At 43.9% G+C, this 17,578-nt stretch overlaps 1 protein-coding gene across 1 annotated transcript in view; it reads right to left on the bottom strand.

Moving 5' to 3' along the window:
- UBASH3B (ubiquitin associated and SH3 domain containing B) overlaps positions 1-15,949 on the bottom strand; it is a 134,041-nt gene extending 118,092 nt beyond the window's left edge. Inside the window, exon 1 of the mRNA XM_015599451.2 lies at positions 15,433-15,949. Within this exon, the coding sequence (XP_015454937.1) occupies positions 15,433-15,593 (161 nt within the window). The 5' untranslated portion in view covers positions 15,594-15,949. The remainder of the gene's footprint in view (positions 1-15,432) is intronic.
- Between the last annotated feature and the right edge of the window lie 1,629 nt (positions 15,950-17,578).

Raw genomic sequence — 17,578 nt, 5'->3', positions numbered from 1 at the left:
TGCCCGAAGCAGTCAGACAGCAGAGGAGTATAGCTGCCTGATTGAGATGAGCCTTGTGCATCTCAATCCCGATGCACAAAGTTGCTGCAGGTCTGACTGTGGTCTGAGATCTCCATGAGGCTCATCTGGATTGGTCATTTGATTTTCAAGAGTGACTTACAAGCAGGCTCCCACAGGGCTCCTTGCCATCATCATCACACTGCTGACATGTCAGGGATTCTTCTTGTTAAGGATAGCAGCTCTGGGCACATGTGAGACCAGGCAGGAGCAGTGTGGTTAGGATTCTGGACTGAAGAAGAGAGCTAGTCCACATTTCTAACCCCGTTCCCCTCATCTCTCAGGGTGGAGGCTCAGAAGGCTGGAGCTCTTCCCTAGAATGCGTATCCAGTCAATTGAACACTATTTAAATTATTTCTAAGCTCCAGGTCTTAAAGATGTTGGGGAAAGAACATAGAAACACACTTTCACCAAAGATTTAGAATGACTTATTAACTTGTACTCTGAGTGCCCTTCTGTGCCCCACACAATGTCGTGATTCTTAACCTCCATATCTACCACTTACTGTGCATTTAAGAGTTGAGCTCTGCATTAACTATTTTATACGTATTATCTCATTTCACCATTATAACGATCCCTTGAGGCAGATATCATTACCCTCATTTAACAGATGAGAAAACTGAGCCTGAGAATGTAGTAATTTCCCTAAAGTAAAATAGGAATTTGAATATATGTCACTTTGACCACAAAGTATAGTACCTGGCAAACCACTATGTGCTCTGTCCAAAGAGCCCTTCATTGAGGCAACAGAAATAGGAACACATTTCCTGTTTCTATTGTGGAGGTTCAATTTCCAGCAGCAGGTGGAGGGAGGAGAGGTGGTTGGCAGAGACTTGGTGTTCTACTAACTCCTGAGTACAATCCTGTGCCTGTCTTCTGATAGTTTGGAGCCGAACTGGATAGTATATGCACATATGTGCGTGCACACACACACACACACACACACACACACACACACACACACACCCCTACTTTCAGAAAAGGGTGATAATATCATTGTAACTCCAGACTACATCACTAGACAGCCAACCACATTGCAGTTAGTTGAGGCCCAGTAACAGACCAAACCAATGGACAAATGAGACTGACCTCTAGACTCTAGTTCTGTGTAATCTAGGGACATCACATCATTTGTTTGGACGTCAAGTTTCTTTCCTCCTGCTATTCACTGAACATTACTAAACATCAGCTGCATATCAATACTGTGGGTGCTGGTTAAGAACTCGGACTCAGGAGTCAGCCTGCCTAGAGTTTGCATCCTGATTCTACTATTTACTGGTTGTGTGATTTTCGGCAACTTAAAAATCTCCATGCCTCATATTTGCCCATGACACATCTTATAAGAGGTTAAAATCCAAAATATAAAAAAACTCATACAACTTAACATGAAAACAAACAAACAAACAACCTGGTTAAAAAATGGGCAAAGGATCTGAATAGACATTTCTCCAAAGAAGACATACGGATGGCCAACAAACGTATGAAAAGATGTTTAATGTCACTAATTACTTGGGAAATGTGAATTAAAACCACAGTGAGATATCACCTCACACCTGTCAGAATTGCAATCCTCAATAAATTAACGAACAAGTGTTGGTGAGAATATGCAGAAAAGAGAATCCTCATGCACTGTTGGTGGGATTGTAAATTGGTACAGCCACTATGGAAAACAGAACAAAGCTTCCTCAAAAAATTAGAAATAGAACTACTTTATGACCCAGCAATTCCCTTCTGGGTATTTTCCGAAGAAGTCCAAAACACTATTTTGAAAAAGTATTTGCTTCTCTATGTTCATTGCAGTATTATTTACAATAGCCAAAATGCGGAAGTAACCTAAGTACCCACTGATAGATGAATGGATAAAGAAGATATCTTGGGGTACAAAAATACAATGAAATATTACTTGGGCATAAAAAAGAATGAAATCTTACCATCTGCGATGATATGGATGGGCCTAGAGTGTATTATGTTAAGTGAAATAACTCAGACAGGGAAAGACAATTACCATATAATTTCGCTTATATGTGGAATCCAAAAAATATAAACAAACAGAAGCAAACTCATAGATGCAGAGAACAAACTGATGATTGCCAGATAGGAGAGAGATTGGGGGGCTGGGTAAAAAAGGTAAGAGAATTAAGAAGTACAAATTGGTAGTTACAAAAATGTCACAGGGATATAAAGTGTAGCATAGGGAATATAGTCAATAATATTGTAATAACTATATATGGTTCCAGGCGAGTACTAGACTTATCAGGGGATAACCTCATAAGTTATATAAATGTCTAATCACTATGATGCACACTTGAAATTAACATAATACTGAATGCCAACTGTCATTGAAAAATTAAAAATAGTTTTTCCATCTCTGTGCCTCAGTTTTCTCATCTATAAAATAGGGATAATAATAGTTCCTATCTCATAGGGCTATTATGAGGAATACACAAAATAATGTACATGTTAAGTGTTTAAAATATTGTCTGGCACACAGTAGGCTGTGAATATATGAATATAGGTTTGCTATGACTATTTATTACTTTGGTTGGGAATGGTGAGGGTGATGAAGGGTTAGCTGTAGGAAATACAAATGAGGAGAGCCTAGCAAACCTATATTCTGTGAGAAATATCATGAATTAAGGAGAAATGCAGACCAAGTGCTTACACATACATACTTAACTTCTTGTTTTCACAAAAGCCATTTGCCATTCTGTGGTAGACAGAATAATAGCTCCCCAAATATCCTCATATCCTAATCCCCAGGACCTATGAATATGTTACCTTACACAGCAAAAGGGACTTTGCAGATGTGATTAAGCTAAGAATTTTGAGGTATAGTCATAAGATTTTAGAAGGAAGAGTGAAACAGGAAACAGATTCCCTCCTATAGCCTCCAGAAAGATTGCAGCATTATTGACATCTTAATTTTTGTACATTATACTCACTTTGGGCTTCTGATCTCCAAACTATAAGAGAAAAAACTGTATTGTTTTAAGCCACTGAATTTGTTATAGCAAGCAATAGGAAACCATTACATATGCCTTTGGTCACATCTGCTCTGTTTTACAAAACCTCTGGTTTTTACAAAAGCCACTTTCTAGCTCATTATGATTCACGTCCCTACTTCCCAAAAGAGGTGAAGTGAAAATTTAAGCTTCCAGAAGGAAGTATTCACTTTGATGGAACTGGCCTCTCAAATGTCTCCTCACGTTCTTCACTCTGACAGAATTAGCCTTTCTGGGACAAGGGAGCTTGGTAGGGAAGGCTGGAATAGCCCACCAAACACGACCCAAACCAAGTGTTCACAGACTTTCTGGAAGAGTATCAAAGTACCATGACCCAACCGTGGATAACAAATAATAGTATTACTTTACGTGTGTATGACTTTTTGTGGTTTTTATTACTTTTATAATTATTGCCTCATTTTGATTCATCCAACCTATAGAAATAACTTACTCAAAAACACATCCTCAGAAAGTAACAGATCCAGAATTTGAACCCAGTCTTTTGTTTCTAAAGCCTGTTTTTTTATCTCCACAGAGTAATATAACTTTGTTCTTACCTTTCTGGGTAGGTAACTGAGACAACTATGGATCCTTTCCAACACTCTACCACTGCCGTGAGACTTCCCCACCCACCCATTCCACCCTCCTTCTTACAGATAACCAGTCCTACTGGCCTATCAACATGTTAGCTTTATCTTCTATTGGCCAAGACATGAACAAATGGCAGGCAGGAGGGGAGCAAAAGAAAAAGAAAAGACTGAGAAACTACATGAAAGGACTTATCTGACAACGGACCAGTTCATCCCTCCAGGAAAGCGAGCCGAACCCTTGTTAGAAATCTATTTCTTAGAAGAAGAGCCTGGACTCAGGAAAGTAGCCTGATGTAGAAAAAAGAAACTGCCATCTGGGCTGGGAGTCAGGAGGCCTAAGCTCTACTTCTGTCGAAGTCTAGCTGTTGGTCTTGAGCAAGTCACTTCATCTGCTCATCCCGTTTTACTTACAGGTAAAAAGGGGAAGTTGGTCTAGATAAGCCCTCCTAGGAATTCCAGCTATACTTTCTTGAGATTCCGCCTATGCAGGTTTTTGCCAAGTAGGTAAGGGACAGCTGAGTTATCCTAAACCTAGGGCAGAAATGTTACATGAGTTTTTTCACCCTGAAGCAAAATCTATCTTCTATCATACATGACTCCCCAGTGATTACTATTATGCAGTTTCATATTAGAAACACAGTCTAGGATATGAATAACTAACATTTCTTGAGCTGCTATATCTGCGTACACTTCTGATATCTATAGATTTCACAAAGTATTGTGTTCAGGACATTGTTCTTCTTCATATCCTTTGGCAACCCATGAAGAACTATCACTCACCCAATCACCTAAATTTAAAACTATATATTCTATGTTTACATTTTCGGTATCTACCAACTCTTAGAAATTCAATTCCCACAAACAAACAACCTACAATATAAAGTACAACTTCTCTTTTTTGGGGGGTAAGTACTTTCTCCAAGTTTGATTCAGCTACCCCGGTTCACAGTCTTTTACTTGTTTCCTCCTCCATCTTCTTTCCTCTATCACTTCCTTCCAAAGTACCCAATACACCAAACATCCATTCTTACTTCACACTTTCCCACTTGTCTCCAAGTTGTAGGTGGGTGCATACAGACTAAGTGTGCAGAGTAACTTGTATAACTTAGAAAACTGGAGAAAACGTTCCCTCAAGGACACAAATTTTTCCAGCCCCTGGTTACTAGCCCCATCATGAATCTTTATGTAGATCCTCAGCATTCCTTGATGATTCTTACATCAGAGATTCCAATTTATCTATCTATTCACAGGCAGATCTTGGTCAGCAGTGTCAGTTTCAGAGAGCAGATTCCAGCCTTCTGCAGATAGAGCTGCCAAAAGGCTCAGCAGAACCCCAGGGGCCAGGTCCTCAGGAGTCTAGGGGAGCTGGGAGGATGACCACCAGAAACCCTTCAGGGAGGCTTTGCAATCCTCACCTGGCCACATTTTATTCACAACCACCTGAATTTACAAACAATGATTATACTCACCTTGGAAATACAAAGGAAAAGAAACATTTTGTTGATTTGAATCTTTCTTAAGAAGTTCTCTTCTTCCCTGCCTTTTTGCAGGACATCTCTCATTTTCCTTTTTTCCTGCCTCTCCAACCACTCTTCTTAGCCTCCCTCCTTCGCCTGTTCTTTTTCTTCTACTCACCAGCTTGTCCCTCAGAACCCTTCCCCTGGAAGTTGACTTCTTTTCTTTACACTCTGCCTGGTTTACCACACCTATTCTCATGCCTTCTACTACAGTCAGTTCCCGAATCTATAGTTCTAGCCCTAACTACTCCTCTGAGCAACAAATCCTAATTTCCAACCATATCTTTATGTTGTTTATAGACTTTAACACCTGTCTCAAGCCAAACTTGTCCCTCATCCTCTATATCACCTGATCTTCTATATATTCTATCTTGGTTAATAATGTCTCCCCCTTTCTCGTTTCCAAAACTGTTAATCTTGAGCTATCTTTTTGCTCCCCCAATCTTCACACCCAATAGAGTATCAATCCTGTTAATTTGATTTCAGAAACGTCTCTAGAATCTGGCTCTTGTTAATCTTAACCCAAGCCCTATTAGCCTTTCTTCTGGACTATTACAACCACCTTCTTACCAGCTCCCATGCCTAGTTTTTCTCTGCTCCATTCTATTCTTTATATGACTTCTGTTCTATAAAATGTTGCTCTCCATAACCTCTAGGCCCAACTAATTTATCTACTCCTCTTTTGTCACTTTCTCACCAATCCTCAGCTCCCACATGCCTTCTTACTCTCTGAATTTCATGCTGTCCACTCTGACTGGAATGCCCTTTCCTCTTCTATACCTAGAAAATCTATTTATTACTTAAGGTCTTCTTTAATTGTTGCCTCCTCTGCTCTCCTCAACCTTCACGGATTGTACTAGTCATTTTTCCTGTGGTCCTATAGAGTTTTTTTCAAACCTCTACTATGGTACTAACTGTAATATTATATCATGTTTATGGTTTATATGTATTTCTCTCTTGAGGAATGCTGACTTCCCGTAGAAGAAAAATAATCACATCCCTAACAAGTTCCTGGCATGTAGTAAACACTCAGCCCAATGGAAGCATGAGTAAAATAATGTCAAATCTAAACTTAGGCTCAATTATGGTCCAGCTATTTCTTTTGGTAGCCAAAATTTCTCCTTTTCTTTCCAAGCTAGACAGTAACATAGTACCTAGAATTTTATTTAGTTGGAGTGGAGGGGCTGGTGGTGAGATAGAAAGTAAGAGGATGATGAGCAGGATGATTCTAGAAACTCAAGTTTAAATTAAATTCTGTCTCTGTCTTACACTTGTGGTATAATATTAAATCATTTGGACTATCTGCTGATCTTCCCAAACTCCTACCTCTTAAACTGAAGAAAAGTATTGCTCTTACCTTATTTGCATTTTCAAAATTTACTTTGGGGCTCTCTGTCTGGTTATATTACCCTCCTCATCTCCTCACATAGATACTGCATCTGTCTCTTGTATTCCATTTAACACATTTTATCATACTTCTTTTCCACACTAGATTGGCAGTTCCTTGAGGGCAAAGATTATATGTAATTATCTTTTCACTCGCAACTGCTATTGTAATAGATTTTAATAGTTGTCCATAAATACATAATGAGGTGTTTATACATTTAACAAAAAATGGCATTACCTAGGGAACTTGTTATGGAGGTAAGACAGATACAATGTTGATTTTTCCTCCTGTTCCTCAAAGATTTGAAATGTGAAGATATGTTATGAGACCCCAAAAAGGTCACTGTGGGTGAAAGTGACTGAAAGCCTAGGACAGATCATTCTGTATCTATGTAGGAAATACAGGGATGATCCTCTCTACCTTGATTGCTTCACAAGGTGAAGCTTAATAAGGCTTGAAGAAGAGATGAGAAGAGAGAAAAGGGGAGGAAAAGAGAGAGAAAGAGAGTTAGGGAAGGAAAGCAAAAGAAAGCCACACATATTATAGTTGAACTAGTTCTCCAGGATAGGTAAAATCTGATGAGGTAAAAAGAGAAGAAAAGGTAAGCAGGGAGGCGATTCAAGGACAGGTTGATTAAGAAATGAGACAGCAGATGCCACTGGTTCAGAACTTCAGCAACCCCGTGTAGTTTTGCATGTGTTTGTCTGTGTTTAAACAGACTGTACACAAAGGCAGTCACTGGAGGCAGATTTCTTTCCTACTAAGTGCTTTCTACCCAAGGTAAGATAATAAACATTTAGAGAGCGGATGCTCACAGTAAATATTTTTGAATGGGGCACAGTCAGCATGAAAGTAGGATTCTAAATAATCCTGCTACCTGATGCACGGAGAAGGTAGATCCAACAAAACCTGAAAAGAAGCCTGAACATTTGGCTGCTCTGACCATCTGTGCTATCAGCTTCCTCTTGGCTTCCTCCCGACTCTTGTGAGCTGCTATGGGGGTATTTCTTTCAGCTTCTCACTGCGTGTGGCAATAGCCCTGATCTTGGTAGAGTTAATTGCCACTGTTGCAGTATGTTTCCACTGGGGCAACAGAACACAATGGGAATTGTTACACAAACAGCTGGTGACCTAGCAGAAGGGAAGATGTCCCTTTAATTAAAAAGGTACCCATGAGCAATTTATTTCCCTCCAGGAGTTGGGCTTAAGGCACTAACCTCCTCTCTCATTTAACCAGCACATTGGTCGTATTTTGCAAGAAAGAACATTATGTACCAATTTGAAAATTATACTAATGCATACTAGTTAAACGACTCCCCACTGTTGTAATTGCCTTATATCTTTTTTCTTTCTATTTATTTACTCTAAAATATCAAGAGTCCTGAAGAGTTTTTTTAGAGGGAGAAGAGAAGAATTTGACAATAAAGCTCCAGGGAAAAACAAAACAAAATTAGGAAAACAAAACAAAACAAAACAGAAAAGCCAAATGCTCTGGAACAGAAAAGTTCTGTTTCACATACATGAAGCAGTGAAAATACTTGTACGTGTATGTCATCCCCAGGTCACCAGAACTGCAAAGGACCTGAGAGGTGCTTGACTTCAACCCCTTTTACAGTTGGGAACACAGAGGTTGGGGGAAAGAAAAGTATGTGTGTGAGTCCAAACAGCCAATAATCGAGAGCAGAGTGCAAGTGCAGAGCTAGAGTCTGGTAAACTGAGTTTGCTTTCATTGTGCATTACCACTAGGCTACCTGTGAGGTATAGGCCAAACCCAGAGCTCTTAGATGATCTGTAAAGTGTTATTCTCCCAGGCTGAGAAAAGGCAGATCCGCTCCTCAGAAGGTCACTGTGGAGGACTTGCAGCCAGCTAGGGATACTTCAGAGCATCAGGTGGTGAAACCTGACATTCACCTTTTTCTCCCAAGAACTGCACAGAATTTAGTAGGATACTGTGCACACACTAAAGATCTCAATTTCTGGATTTGCATCTGAGATAATTCACCATAGGCCTCATCCTCATAAATAGTAGGTGCAAAGAACCTAATGGCCAGGTCACCAGGAAAATGGGGATATTAGCAAGATGGGACAACAAGAAAGGGGATCATCTATCACATACCCTGAGCCCTTACCAGAAGGTCCAGAGGACTTAGGCCACTGCTCTAGCTATCCATCCATCTTTCAGGGAAGAGAAAACCCAGAGGTTCTCCCATAAGCCTTTCGGTAACACCCAGGGGCCCCTGGGAAAGTCCTCCCATAAAGAAGGCAAGGACTTTCGGTACTGATGGGGATTGCAGATATCTCATTTGTCCAGCAATGGCTCTGTGTCCTGCTGGGACTGTGCCCATCACAGTGCAGAGGAGCCATTCTTGAATGCTCATTTTTTCTCCCCTCTCTAGGGCTGCAGACTGATTCCATTTGAAACTAATCAAAAGACAACCATATGGCACTCCTTCAAATCCCCAACCCAAGCCATTTATTACAGTCAGCAGCTTAGGTAGCACTGGCTCTGCTCTGGGTCTGCTACCAATAGGTCTGGCACCCCTTGGGGCACTGTACAGAGAGAGGTACAGGAGAACAGAACTGAAGTGCTGAGGGAAGGCCTCAGTCAGCCTCTACCCCACACTCACTACTTTCTGCCCATAGTTTAGTGAGTAGAGGAGAGATGTATAAGTGGAGGGGCACTCTGGGCCCCAGGCAACAAAGGGAGCTCTGCAGAATAAAATCGGCATTGAAGAAGTAAGACATATCTCCTTATTGGGGCTTACTGATGCTAGGCACTCTTCAAGTATTTGTGTGGAATGGCATCCTTAGCCCTCATAACAGTCCTTCGAGGTAAGTACTGTTATTATTAATCTTTTACAGACAGGGAAAATCAGACTCAGTGCATTCAGAAATTCACCATAGGTCACCCAGTCGGGATTCAAACCTAGGCTGTCCGAACACCTGCCACAAGTTGAAACTTCTGAGTATCAGGCTGATACTAATAGGATCTCCTCCATTCCTGGCTGCCCAAGTACAGGGTCTGTCTGTCTGTCTGTCTGTCACACACACACACACACACACACACACACACACACACACACACACCAGATGCCTACTAGGATGGGGGTGACACTGACAGCTCCACCACCACCATCTTGGCAGGAGCAGAGCTGGCAAGAGACAAAGGATTCCCTAGTTTTGTTGCCTCTTGAAAAAGCAAAGCCTTTAACTGTGAGAATTATTGTCCACTCAGTGAAAAGCAGCTAGAGTTTGAGGCAGCTGAGGGCAGGGGGTGGGGTGGTGACAAAAACCACAGGATAGAGTCATAAGGCAGGATACTCTTTACTCTCTGTGGCACTTAATCTTGTGCACCTCAGTCTTCTCATGAATTATCAATTACTTGATAGTAATTATGTACATAAATCTGCTTTGCAATCTCTAAACTGGCCTAAAAATCTAAGGTATTATTAGAATACAATAGAGAATTTTATAGAAGCTGTGTGCAAGGGGTTAATAATTATGTACCAGCATATTCAAATACATCAAGATCTACTCAGCAGCAACAGGACACAAACTGCTGATGTATGCAACATCATGGACAAGTCTCAAAAATATGAGAAAAGAAGCCAGGCACGTATAAGAGTATGCATTGTATGATTTTACTTATATACAGATCTAGAAAACAAACTAATCTGTAGTGACAGAAAACAGGCCAGTGGTTGCCCCAGGGATGGGGCGGAAAAGGGACTGACTGCAAAGAGGCACAACAAAATTTTAGGGTGACGGACATGTGCTATGTCTTGTGGTGGTGACTTCATGGTATTATCGTCTGTCAAAACTGATCAATCTCTAAATAGGTTTAGTTTATTGTACATAAATTAGATCACTATAAAGTTAAAAAAGAACACATGTCAAGGAGTTTCCTTTTGAACTAGGGCCTCTGTGTGGCCTGGGAAGTTAACTGGACTTATAGTATTAGCCCAAGACTGTCATGACAACATGGTCCCACACAAGGTAAGTCCCTGAGCTCCTCAGAGCCTCAAGTCTCATTTTAAAATGAGGCTTTTATTGTGTGCTTTACCTCATAGGACTGCTGTGTCGATTAAAGGGATATTTAGCACATGTGAGAGCAATTTCCAACTGCAAAATAACACACAAATGTAAGGAAGTACTGTGTGGGCACAGGGTCACAACAGGTAGATTCTAGACTTCCTCACCCTACTCACCTATGAGACCCCTCCAGCTCCAAATGGGCATGTTTTTTTTTCTTTTTCTGCCTAATGTAGGACTACATGTTAAATCAAGAGGACTAAAATGTTAAATCAAGCTATATTCAGAGACTGCAATATGCTGATCAGTCCTACAGCCAGACCAGGAGGACACCTATAGAACAAAAGAAGATTTTTGCAAGGATTGCTAACAACACATTTCCCCACACTGTGAAGGGAAAACAGAAAAACAGAGTCTTTAAGTGACACCCTACACAAAATAAAATCATTCGTTCCTTATTGCTAAAACCATGGGGAATCTATGGATTACAGGCTGGAAATAGGCAGCATGTCTTTCACATTGCATATTCTTACCTTTTCCTGCTACATAATCTTATCCTTTCTCACTGTATGCTTGTATCAAAGGAAAATGGGTAAACAAAGGCTTTAAACTGTAATTCACAGAAACTAAAGAATGATATATAAACTGAATTCCCCAAACACTCAGGGTCCCTCTCACTGCCTTTACTCAGTGTCTTTACTCCGGCTCTCTCTCTGTCTCCATCTCTCTCTATTGTCTGTCCCTCTGAGTCTCTCTCAGGCTCTTTCAATCTCTGCCTCTGAGAGGAGACCACGTTGTCTGTGGAGCATTACCCCTTCTCTAACAAACTTTCTTTTTGACTCTGACTTTAGTGGGCTTTGAATTCTTCCTTGTGCTCAGCTAAGAACACTTTTCTTTCTTAGTGCAGGGCTTGAGCTCCACCTCCCTCCACTCCACTTAGGTAATTTGCCCTGCCCTGCATCATATCTAATACCCCTGAGAAAGAAGCCCTCTCCCAGAATCAGCCGCAATTCAGAGATGCTGAGTTGACCAAGTACTTTCAGAGAATCCAATGTCAATCACCAGGTAGGCTGGAGGTCAGAGAAACTGGATATTTTAATTCATGGGCTCTCCAAGATGCTTCTCAATTCTTTGTGTAGCCAGCTTGTGCTGCTTTATCTTTGGGCAGTGAGGCATAGCTAACAGAGCTTCCTGCCCAGAGCAAAGTCAAAGGCATTTCTTCCAGCTCTTTCCTTCTGCCACTATCTTGCTCTTTAACAAGGCATCGTTTAAGTATTCTCAGTAGGAAAAAAGATAACCCAATAGCACATGTGAATCCTTGCCAAGAACTTCAACCACCACCTCACCCCCTTCTTTTTCTTCCAATAATACCATAATCATATCTATCTTGTGTCCAGAATACACTTTTAACTTCTCCAAGTTCTTTCTTGCCCTGATCTCATTTTGTCTTTACAAAGCATGTCAGATAACGCAGGACAGGCATTTTCATGCACAGAAGCTGGTCAGGAGATTGATAAAAAGGGCTTAAACAGAAGACCTAAAAGCTTCAAGTGTCAGTCAGAAGCTAAACTAGAATTCTGGGACATCTGACCCCTGTCATGGGTGTCCTTTTGCAAGAAGGGACATAGGAAACATTTGAAGGCCATTGGCTATAGACAAAGTACTAGGAAACATTTGAAGGCCATTGGCTATAGACAAAGTACTAGCCCCAGGAAGCCTCAAACCAAAACAAAATAAAAAGCAGGGTTGTATCAGCCAGGACTCCTCAGATTCATTGTCCAGTGACTTGCTCCCACAGTTGCCCTCAAGCTACAGAAGAGATATGAGAGCTTCACTCCCCAGAAATTGCAAAGGCCAGTAGTGAGATAGTATGAAATCGAGTATGCAAAGCAACGACTCTATCAGAGTTCCTATCCTTCCTTCTCTGGTGATCTATTCAGCCCCTCTCCTGGCCCCAGACATCCTCTTCCTCAGGCCTTTGCCCAGCACAGACACTCTTACTTTTCTTTCTACCAACCTCACTCCAGTCTTGATGAAGCTAGACCTTTATTTTTAGAACTTTTGCAACAGAAAACTATTGGGCATAGAAACAAAAAGAAAGGAATAGGCCATTTTGGCCCCTTGAAAGTTTTCTTCCAGAGGCTTCCCTAACACCTCCTTACCTTCTGCTTGCTTAAACACACACACACACACACACACACACACACACACACACACACACACACACACATACCACCATAAAAATCACCACTCCTCAATCTTTCTTCACGTGGCAGGTTCTTCCACAGCAGTGTCTAAATAGCTGAAGTTCATAGGGTGGAATGGAAAAAATCCAGCACAGCTCCAGGGGAGTAAGGAGCCACAGAGAACACACCCTGAGGTCACCCTGCTTGTGCAGCACTTATTTCCTGTAGCTTTGTCAAGCACTTAAGAAACACACACTGATTAATCCTATCCCGCTCAGAGGGAGTCAGTGGGGCCCTGATAGGTTAAATGAGTTATCCAGGACCTGGGACTTGTTGGCCTCTGAGCATTTTGACAGCCCACCGAGAGCCCAGTGGAAGGTCTCTTCTTGTGCTGCGCAACACCAGACCCAGTTACACCCAGAGGGAAAATCAGAACTGTCAGCCTTGGCTACCACCATTCTCTCTGAATGGCCATATCTCAGGCATCAGTCTCATCCTTTCTTCGTATCACAGCTAAGTCATCCTGATCCCAGGAAACCATACCTGCTCTCTCCTGCTTGCAATTTCATCATATTCCTTCCTCCAGGCTTAAGACTTAAAAAAGAGGCTTCTCAGAAGCTAAGCCTGCTGCCTTTGCTCTCTTTCTTCTCAGCTCTCCAAAATAAAGTTAAAAATCTGCTCTCTGAAAATTTCAGATGGCCCCATGGAGTGGTCCCTCTTCTTACTGACCTGAGTTAAGTTATTAAGGGGAAGGCTGACCACATTAGCCTTTTTAGGTTGAAGTAGAAGAGATGCCAGCCTGGGCAGGGAGTGCAAATAGATCAGGTGACTACCAAAGGCTCTGCCCACTCTCTGGTAGAGATTTGTGGGAGACAGAACAGTGAACCCAACCTCCTCCCACCCAGGCTATTTCATCATGACCTACTCTGTCACCTTTTCAGCAATGAGAGGCAGTGCTACTAACAATAATAGTAGCTGTAAAAGGCTGAAAATGGCTCTCCAAAAGATATCCAGGTCCTCATACCTGGACCCTGTGATCATCACCTCATGGCAAATAAATAAACAAATAAACAAACAAACGGATTTTGAAGATGTGATTAAGCTAAGGATCTTGAGATGGGAAGATTATCCTGAGTTACCTTGGAGAGGCCCTAAATGCAATCACAAGTGTCTTTATAGAAAAAAGACAGAGGGATCTTTGACACAGAAGAGAAGGTACTGTGGCCGTGGAGTGATGCAGCTACAAGCCAAAGAATGCCAGCAGACACCAGCCCCTACCTCCCATTCTTAAGGATAACTATACTCAGCCATCATCTATTAGAAGGACCTAACTTGCCACATCCACACCTGACACATCTATGTAGAGTCCACCACATCTTCTCCCTGCAAATCTAGCATCAGAGACTGCAGCCCCAGTGCTTGGAAGCCAGTGGGAGGTAGAAACATCAGTGCATTTCATAGTCTTCCAATGCCACTCCAATCTGTCCCAGCAGGCTGTGTGGAATGATAAAATCAGGGGTCTGATTTGATTAAGAGGTCGCAGCCAGATTACTAAAGAATAAACAAGGTTTGCCTAAAGGCCAGGGAAGGGAAGCCTAAGAGTTATCGCATGAAAAAAGAGGGAGGAAAAAAAAAACTTTCATTAACTTGGCCCTTTCTAATAAAGTTTGTTCAACTTTCCCTTCAGGTGATGTAATTCAAAGAAGCAGCGTCCCAACAGGATCCCAGGCTGTGTGTCCCCACCGAAGAAAGGCCTGGCCATCGGGCTTTAGCTTCCTCTTAGGCAGGGTTCCGGCCCCACATTCTTGGATGCCCAGCTTCAGAAGACTCCTGCTGCTGCTGCTGCTGCTGCTGCTGCTGCTGCCACCGCCGCCTTGTGCTGGCGACCAGGCCTCTTCGCAGCGGGCTGCAGGGGCAGCCACCTGCGCTCTCTCTACCCTTCCCTACCTCACTCCACCCTCCAAGGGGAAGAAGGATGAGGGAGAACAGCTCCCTCTCCTTACTCTCAGGCACCCACAGATTTCTGCGCTGCTGTCACCACTGACGAGAACCCAGGTCGCCTGGAAGAATTGCTTCTCCTTTTTTCTTCCTCCCTATCAATGAACACGCAGCAACACCCACGCTCCGCTCCTCCTACTCCGGAGGGAGACCAAATCAGAGAGCGGCATCCGGACCTGGAAGCCGCTGCAGTGGGAGCTTCGGCTTCCCTGCCCTGCTGTCCTTTGCCTTTTCGTAGCCATCAAGAGGATCCCAAGCCAGCCCAGAGTTTCGGGTCCAGAGGGTACCTGAACCCTCTGCAGGACCCCGCCTCCCCAGGGGCTCGGCGCTTAGCAGACACAAGCTTAGCCCCACAAGCGAAGGCTGGGCGCTGGGCCGGGGACTCGGGACTCGAACCTGGTACCCTTTTCCTTAGGCATGTCTCACCTTAGGCATCCTCAGCAAGCCCCTAGCCCAGCGCTCCCGCGAGGCGCCTTGCCCTGCACCCCTGCCCTGAGGAGATATAGAGCCGGGCTCCTGCGTGCCCATCTGCCCTCAATAGGACGTGGGCAGCGGTGAGCGCGCGGCCTGTCCGGCCGGCGCAAGTAGACAAGCTGGACCCAAGACGAGGGCCAGCAGCTGGGGGCTGGAGGGGTCGCAAGAGCTGCGAGCCCGGCCACTTACGCGCGGGCTCTGGGGAAGCCCATGGACAGGAGCACGTCCAGCGCGGATCCATGCTTGATGGTGCCGGGGCGCTGCTGGCGGTTCCTGCGCGGGGTGACTTTGCTGTACAGCTCTTCTCTCGCAGCCATGCCGAGCGGGCTAGGGTGGCCGTACTGAGCCATGGCTCAGCGGCCAGCCATTGCCAAGGAAGGAGCCCGAGCCGGATCGTCCCGGAGGGAGGAGGGAGCCGGGCTGGGGTAGGGCAGGGAGCCGGGGGCCGAGAGCCGGGCGGGAAGCGGCGGCGGCGGCGGAGGCGGCGCTCGGAGCTTCCCGGGTGTTGAGATTCTGACGCTTCCTGGTGAGGCCACGGGAGCCAGAACAGCCCGCGAGCGGCTTCGGCCCGGCCAGCAGTCAGCTACTCGGGCCCTTGGGTGCCTTCAGCGCGGCGCCTGCAGCAGCTCCGCTCCTCCGCCCCCTTCCTTCTCCTCTCCTAGCAGTCCGGGAATTTGCAATGAGTAATTTTTGAATGGATCAAAAAGGAAAAGGAGACTGTGGGCTGGCCCTGCCCTGCCTGTGCTGGGGCCCCGCCCCTCTCTTAAAGAGGCCGCGCCACCTGGCGCGCACGAGGCTGCGCACAGGCTGTAGAGTTCGGTTCTTCTAGGTAAAGCATTGGAATCAGAGTAGGCTACCCGTGTCAGCCCCAGCCTTCCCGTGGCTTGGATATAGGGCCCCCTGGGCCTCAAGACACAAGATCAACCCAATTCAAGTCTCGAATTGTTCAAGATGGAGTTAATAATGGAAATTGAGCGAACCGATAGGTGATATTAATGAACTAGAAAGCCAAGCCGGAAGGCCCAGATAAAAGGTTTTGCATCCGAAAGATCCTGCAAAACCCAGAAGATTTGGCCATTGAAGACCAATTCCATCAGCCAGACGAGTGGTCAGACGTAGCATGTCCTCCATGACTGAGATAGTGACGTCGGGGTAAAGAGTGGGACCTCAGGCTCTCAGGCTTGAGAGGGGAGAGAAAAGAAAGAGAGGACAGGGCAGAAAGAGGAAGACGGAAGAAAAGATGAAAGGAAGAAGGAAGAGGTGAGAGAAGAAGTGGGAAGTGGAAGGAGGGTGGAAGGAGAAGGAACAGAGAAAGTACACTTTCTAACTGTAAGAGGTATTCAAATGGAATGGGTTGATTCTCATTAGGGAATGAGTGTCCTGTCAACAAAAGGACTCAAAGAAATACTGGATCACCACTGGTCATCAACGAGGGATAAGTGAATTGCTTCATAGGTTGGACAAAACTACATCCACCTCAAATAAGGTGGGACTTCTTACCCATACCTACGCTCCTATGCTCCACACCATGAGCTGGGCTGGGGAATGTTACGACTCTCTCATTCAGAGATAAACTTATTGTCCTCAGTCAGGGACAAGGGCCCCACTTGGAGTAATGGAATGGCACAGAGGAAACTCTAGCTATTCCTCTTTTTCAGATAATTATAATAATAAAACCTAACATTCTTCTATGTGTACGCCATTGTGCTAAATGTAATAAATAAATTAACTCATTGAATTTTTACAATGACCTATGGAATTGTTATCCCAGTTTTAGAGATAAGAAAACTCAGCTTAGAGAGGCTGAGGAAGATAATAGATCTGGTAAGTGCATAACCAGAACTTTTATCCAATGCGGTGCCTTGGGCAAGTTGCTTCTGCCTTCTACAGCCCCAGGTCCTTATCTGTATGCATCATAGTAACGTAGCCCTATACCCTGGGTTCTCCAAAACTGTCAGCTCCTTCCCCTATCTGGAGTGTGGGGGAAGGATAGTGACCAGTCACCACGAGCAGCTTTTGGATGTTACTTTATAAGGCATCTGAAGGTTTTACTAGGGGAAGTGATGCAGCTTAATTCTCTCAGCCCAGAATTGGTTTTCTAAAGAATATCCAGTGGCATTTGGAAGTGGAGAGATAGGGACTACTGGGGCTTAAACAACAATGGACATAATTCTGCCTCCTGCTGTGTAAGGGATGAGAGAAAGTTCATACTTCCTGGGTGGAAGCTTCTGCCAGAACAAAGGAAGTGTGTTGGAGCCTAACAGAGTGCTTTTCCAGGGCACGCAGCAAAGAGACAGGACTGGGTTGAGGAAATAATACCTAGTAGACATCCTCC

The sequence above is a fragment of the Pteropus alecto genome, unplaced genomic scaffold (genome assembly GCF_000325575.1).
Source record: "Pteropus alecto unplaced genomic scaffold, ASM32557v1 scaffold479, whole genome shotgun sequence".
Taxonomy (NCBI): Eukaryota; Metazoa; Chordata; class Mammalia; order Chiroptera; family Pteropodidae; genus Pteropus; species Pteropus alecto.
Note: the sequence above shows the minus strand (reverse complement) of the source record. Positions and strands in the feature narration are given on the sequence as shown.